The sequence below is a fragment of the Marmota marmota genome, unplaced genomic scaffold (genome assembly GCF_001458135.2).
Source record: "Marmota marmota marmota unplaced genomic scaffold, marMar, whole genome shotgun sequence".
Taxonomy (NCBI): Eukaryota; Metazoa; Chordata; class Mammalia; order Rodentia; family Sciuridae; genus Marmota; species Marmota marmota.
Genome location: NW_025999990.1, coordinates 19,786,097 through 19,792,602, shown reverse-complemented (window position 1 = coordinate 19,792,602; position 6,506 = coordinate 19,786,097). Strand labels below are relative to the sequence as shown.

At 34.5% G+C, this 6,506-nt stretch overlaps 1 protein-coding gene across 5 annotated transcripts in view; it reads right to left on the bottom strand.

Moving 5' to 3' along the window:
• The window catches only part of Smad2 (SMAD family member 2), a 92,649-nt gene that overhangs the window by 57,674 nt on the left and 28,469 nt on the right, over positions 1-6,506 (bottom strand). For all 5 annotated transcript variants that reach the window (XM_015482397.2, XM_048806264.1, XM_048806262.1 and 2 more), the window contains exon 2: positions 5,390-5,675. In XM_015482397.2, coding sequence (XP_015337883.1) covers positions 5,390-5,625 — 236 coding nt within the window. In that variant the 5' untranslated portion in view covers positions 5,626-5,675. The remainder of the gene's footprint in view (positions 1-5,389; positions 5,676-6,506) is intronic.

The window sequence follows — 6,506 nt, the reverse complement described above, 5'->3', positions numbered from 1 at the left end:
ACACACACACTCACACCCCACATCTATGCATGAAAGACAGGGAGACAGAATGAACCTCTTTTCAAAATGAAAACTAGCTTAAGAGAATCTGAAGAATATCATAGTCTAAGTTCAAAAAAAATTCTCTGGAACTATTTCTTTTTATCTTGCTAAGTAAAAGGATAAAAACATAAAGTCAGAAATAAAAAAGTTGACTATCTGCATAAACTTACTATAATCATGCAGTTTTGAAGTTTAGGAGACACAAAACAACATCCAAATGTCAACGACAGCATTAAAAAGAATCATCCTGGGGGCTGGGGCTGTGGCTCAGTGGTAGCGCACGTTCCTAGTTTGTGTGAGCACTGGGTTTGATTCTCAGCACCATGTATTAAAAACATAAAGATCTATTAGCAACTAAAAAATATTTTTTAAAAAATCATCCTGGAAGGGCACATGAGACATCAGTAATACTACAAGCTAGCTATGACTGAGAAGAAAAAACTGGGTGACAAGAGAACAGGGATAAGAACAATACTTATTTTCCTACTATATCTTCTGTGGCTGATTTTCCCATCATGTACACACACTATTTTATGTTTTTAAGTAAATAATTTTTGAAGGCAAAAATACTCAAACGTATTTTTTAAAATGACACTAAGAAAATGGAAACAGAATTGTCCTTTAACAGAAAAACTGACTTCAAAGAATACAAAAAGTAATAAGCTTTATCTTAAGTTGACAAAAATCAAAATGCCCCTAATTCTATATAAAAATTTAATTGTGCTGGAATTAAAACAAGACATGCTTTTACATATAAATATTAGGGGAAAACTACAGGTTATCACTTTTTGAGGTCATCCATAAACAACCACTATTAACAATTTGGCATATTTCTCACTCAAGTTCCATGATTAAGAGTAATATTTTTAGATGTATCTTTATCAAACTAAGAAAATTCCTATTTCTGATTTTTAACATGAATAATGAATTAAAACCTTCTAGATTCAAGATCATTATGTTCTAAAATATGAATACAGCACCTTATATTAATAGATTTCTTGCAGTTGAATCAACTTTGAAAGCTGGCAATAAACTTCACCTAGTTATGTTTTTGGTTTTTTCATAAACCACTAAATCACAGCTTCTGACAGTTATAACTTTTGCATCTATTTATACAAGTGAGATTGGTAGAAATTTTTCTTTTACTATTCTTGTTTAACCGTGGTATAAAATGAAATGGGCTAAATTTTCCTTATTATTAGTTAAGAAAACTAAGGGTCAGGATTGGGTGAAGAGTTTGTTTGGTAATAATTTGCTATTGTATACAATATTGAAAGAATATCAGAAATCGTTGACCAATATGTCTGATTCCTTAAGATAAAAGATAAACAGTGTGACTACATGCTCAAAGCATCACCTTAGGAAAGCCCCTGTAATAGTTTATGAAAATGATAAATTCTATGTTTCTATAATGTACAGTAATTATAAAACTGTATATAGGCCCCAGAGTAACATGCTTTAAATTTTTATACAACTCCATCCCTAACAAGTTTCGATTTTACATTATTGTAACTAATATGCTTTGAAAGCCATTTTTTTCTTATGTCTGATTCTTTACTAAATATCAATTACCATTCTGATTTTATAACTAAGTTGTCTCCCTTTTCCTCAGTCTTAAAAATACTGAAATGGAAAAGCTTCATGAAACCTTATGTTATTGAGCCCATTGCACCTTACACAGGCTAAGTTCTACCACTGAAATGCTTTGTGTCACCAAACACAATGGCAGGAAGGAAGCAGTAGTGATATATATCTAACTACAGCTTCCAAACCTCCAGAGGCATCAGAGTAATTAGGTGAGGGGAATGGGAGGAGCTTAAAGTTAATAGCAAGATCTTTGGGCTCTAACTTTAATCCCACCCTAATATTAGTGGGGCAGAGGGCACAAGGGAGGAAACCACTAAAAGACAACAAAACAAGTATTTTAGCTGAAAACACTTGTTATTTTTTAAATCCATTAATTGATTTCTTGTGTTCTTCATCAACTGAATATATTTTTAGATTTATACAATTTTAATGAATTTTATTATCACCTTGTAATTTTAAGTAAATGAGCTTCACCAAATCCATTTTTGTAATCCATTTTAAATAGTTTTGTTTAAACTAAGGTTTGGACTTACCCATAAAAAAAAAAATTTTTCCCCCTCCCACTACCCATCTTTTTTATATTCTACATATATAAGAGTTGCCTGAATGTCATCTAAAATGTATGATGTTTAAGAATATTCTTTAGTGGTTAAGGAATAAATAATAACTGTTCTATTAAAAAGTTGTAAGACACAGCAATTAACGGGGTGGAAAGGAGGAAAAGCAGTTCAATCACCAGAATGCAAGGCCTCCCACATGCCAGGCAAGTGCTCTACCACTGAGTTCCATCCTCAGCCTATTTATTTTGACACAAGGTCTAAGTTGCCTAGGCTGGCTTTGAACTTGTGATTCTCTTGCCTTGGCATCCCAAGAAGCTGGAATTATAGACGTGAATGACTACACCTTAGGGCAAGCTAACAGTTTTTGACAGACAGACTACAATTAACTCTAACATCCACATTTTAAAAAACACCAACACACATCAAAGGAGATAAACAAGCTTCTAAATTTAAAAAAAAAAAAAACTTTTGTTAATGAACAGCCATCACTTCACTTTCATTTATCAGATAAAAGGCTAGAGGGAAAAAAAAATGTCTAATGATAAAGAAGCTATAAAAATATGAATAGATGGGCTTGGGGCTGAAGCTCAGTGGTAGAGCACTTCCCTTGCACGTGTGAGGCACTGGGTTCAATCCTCAGCACCACATAAAAATAAAGAAAGCTACTGGGTCCATCTACAACTAAAAACTATTTTTAAAAAATATGAAAAGAAATCCCCAGAGCTATAAAAAGAACAGAAAATAAGAAAACTTAATGAAACTAGAGTGATTTCCATAGCATATATATACCTATAGTCACTTGTAACCGTCAGGCTACTCACTACCTGCTGTATCTCCTTGAAAAAAGCTCTACCCTCGAGCTCCTCTGTGAAACTCATCACGCAATGGCAATACAAGCCTTGGATGAAGATGTGCAAAACCACACTCCATCTCCTTTTGATGCGGTGACAATCCACTTACTGGGCTCCTATCACTTCCCCTTGTGACTGTCTCAGAATCCATTTTTTCACTACAGTCTGATGCTGTATTAAATTAATCTGACTTCTGGGCTTTCTCGACCTAAGATTCCAATGACTCCACCCTCACCAATCCCATTCAGGTTGAGTGTAAACTTCCTAGCACAGCCTGCTGGGATTCCTAACTATCTTTTAGAGTCATCTCTGCCATCTGCTGCTCCTCACTGACATTCTAAGGACACCTGTTTGCTGAGAAACTTTCACCAACTCCCCCTACTTCCACAATTACACAGTGATGCACTTGAGCCAACAGGCTTCTCCTGACTAATTCTGCCTCTACACCATCCAGATTCAACTCAGGCACAATATTCTCCCAGAAGGCAGCTTCCCAAGCCTCCTCTGTACATAACTCCCTGAGCATTTTTCTTTTATGACACCTACCAAAACTCAGAAGATTTCTTTTTTAAAGTTTATTTCCCTTACTAGAAGGCAAGCAATTCAAGAGCAAATTTGAGTTTGGTGAGAAAAATCATATCAGCCATGCAGTGGGCATTTAATATGTGAATGGTGAATGACCATCACCTACGCAATGAACACTCAGCAAATACAACCAGATTCATTCTTAGGCAATTCACCATCAAGTCCTGTCAGCTCGGCTTCCAAATTACCTGCCAAATCCATTCATTTAGTGGTAGTACAGCCATGCCAGTCCAGCCTCCACCATCATCCTAATTGCCTGCTTCCATCCACCTCACTACACACATCCCACCCCCAGCATTTATCTCCAGGGATCAGTGATTTTGGTTAAAAAGGAACTGCTGAAATTCTTTAAAAAAAGGTTAAAATCTATTAAGAAATTTTTAGTTGCCTTCTCTATTTAGACCAACATCTGAACTCCCTATATGATCAAACTCTTTCCAAATTTTACACTCCACTTCCTTTTAAAATCTTTAATACAAAAAGCTATTTCCCACCAGAGGGTCTTTACTCAGGCTCTTTCCTCTGCCTAGAAGACTTCCTCAAGGAGCGGCTGCTCCTCAGAGCTCAGCTTATGCACCACCATCCAGCCAAGGCAGCTTTACCATCCCTTAGGCATTCTCTATCGTATCACATTGCACATACTGTCTTCTTTGCCCTCATTACCATGTCAAATTATATTAATTTGTTCACTTGTTTAGTGTGTGTATCTGTCCCCTAGGAGGGAAGGGATGTGTTTTGTTCATTACTGTATCCCCAGTGACTAGAAACAGTGCCTTGCATTCAGCAGACTATCCATAAGCATTTGTAAAACAGAAGAATAAACCAAGACCAATGACTTATATAAGATATACATGAAACAAGTAAAGCAGCAGCAATGGACAGTTAGTCAACCAAACAAGGCAGGAAAATAGTCTACCATGAGCATCTGCAAGCAGACAGGCTGGTGTTACTGGGATTTATTATCTACAAGCATCAGGAGTATATTTCTCAAAGCTCACTGGAAGCAAGTCAAGTAGAACAGTTTCACAAACTATATGCTCACACACGACACTGAAAACAATCATTTTAGAAAATTTTATATTTTTGACACACACAAAAAAACTATATAAAGTATTGAAACATTTTTAAAATACCTGCCACTTAATTAAAAAAAAAAAAAACAACTTCTAACAGTGGTACTTATTTGTAAATGATTAAATTTACATTCAAAACCTCAACCTTTTAAGTAATAGGTTTTTCCAATATAAAAGACTTCAAGACGAAGTCTCATTATTACATACAACATTTAAGGAGCTGCCTCATATACTGTTCTTTCTTGGCAGGAATGTTGCAACTCAAGCAAAAACTATATAAAATTCATTTTGAAAGTCAGCAGCCTCCTTTAACTCTTTACTGACTGAAGTTTTGACCAAGGGAGGAGAAAACTATCGGTTATCATTTGCTAGAAATAGAAAGAGCTTTGAATCTTTATTCAAATATCCAACCACAGAAATGAGGATAAATTTAGGCAATGAAAATTTACTACATATATCTTAAGTCTTGTATGACTAAACCTCACTGTTCAAGAAAATGATTTGTAAAATAAAGAGACTTCACAAGTAAAATAAAATATGACAGGTTAAAAACAGTCATATTTTAATAATCACTATTGAGGTGACTTGACAAAAATTCAGTAACTTGAACGAAAATTCAATAACTTTCCTTCAGGTTCCCAAAAGCAATTTTCAACAAGAGACCATCAAACTTCAGATCTACAACACTTACCTTGGTATGGTAACACATTTAGTATTACAATTTTGAGTGGTGATAGCTTTCTCAAGCTCATCTAATCGTCCTGTTTTCTTTAGCTTCTTCACCAGACTTTTCACTGCTTTCTCACACCACTTTTCTTCCTGTCCATTCTGCTCTCCTCCTCCTGCTCCTCCAGACCCACCAGCAGATTTCTTCCATCCCAGCAGTCTCTTCACCACTGGCGGAGTGAAAGGCAAGATGGACGACATACTCTTACCCAAGGAGCTCCACACTAGGGAAATAGTCTTGTGAATCTATCCTAGAAAAAGACATTGAAAGGACAATTTCAAGATCAACTTTAAAATCAAGAAATGATTACAATGTATTTTAGCAAACTACAAAGAGATACAAATTCAGATTATTACTTTCCACACAGATTTCCTTAAGTTTTCTTCACTGTCCATGAAAATGTTGTCTTTACTAATTTAAATGAATTGTGGTGACAAACAAGACAATATTACAAGGACTCAAGTCTCAGGCAAATGTAATTTTGCAAGTAAAACCAATCAATGCTTTGAACAATTTTATCATTATTATCACTACTTTACTCATAACTCTTAATAATGTCAATTATTAAAAGATGTTCAACAAAAACAAGCCTTTTCACTTTTAGGATTTCAATCTGTTTTTGTTTTTGTTTTTTTAAAATGTTTTTTTAGTTGTCAATGGACCTTTATTTTACTTAACAACATACATTAAAAATGTACAACCCCACTTTCCCCAAAGCTTTAAATTTTCATAAATATTATAAAGAAACCCCTAAAAGTATAAGAAAAAAATTCATCATGTAATGCATGTGAAATAAATCAAAAGAAGAAAGGTAGTCTATGAAGAAAAAAAATCCCTTGATAGGACCTTTAATTCAGTCTCAGTCTTTTCTAATTGGATTTTTTTATGAATGACAGTAGAATCTATTTTGATAAATTCTACTGTCATTCATAAAAAAATATATTTTGATATATTTACACAAGTGTGGAATATATCTTATTCTAATTAAGATTCCCAGTCTTGTAGATATACACAATGGTGAGATTCACCGTAGTACACTCATGAGTTATGTCAGATTCATTCCAGAGGGAAGATTTCCAAC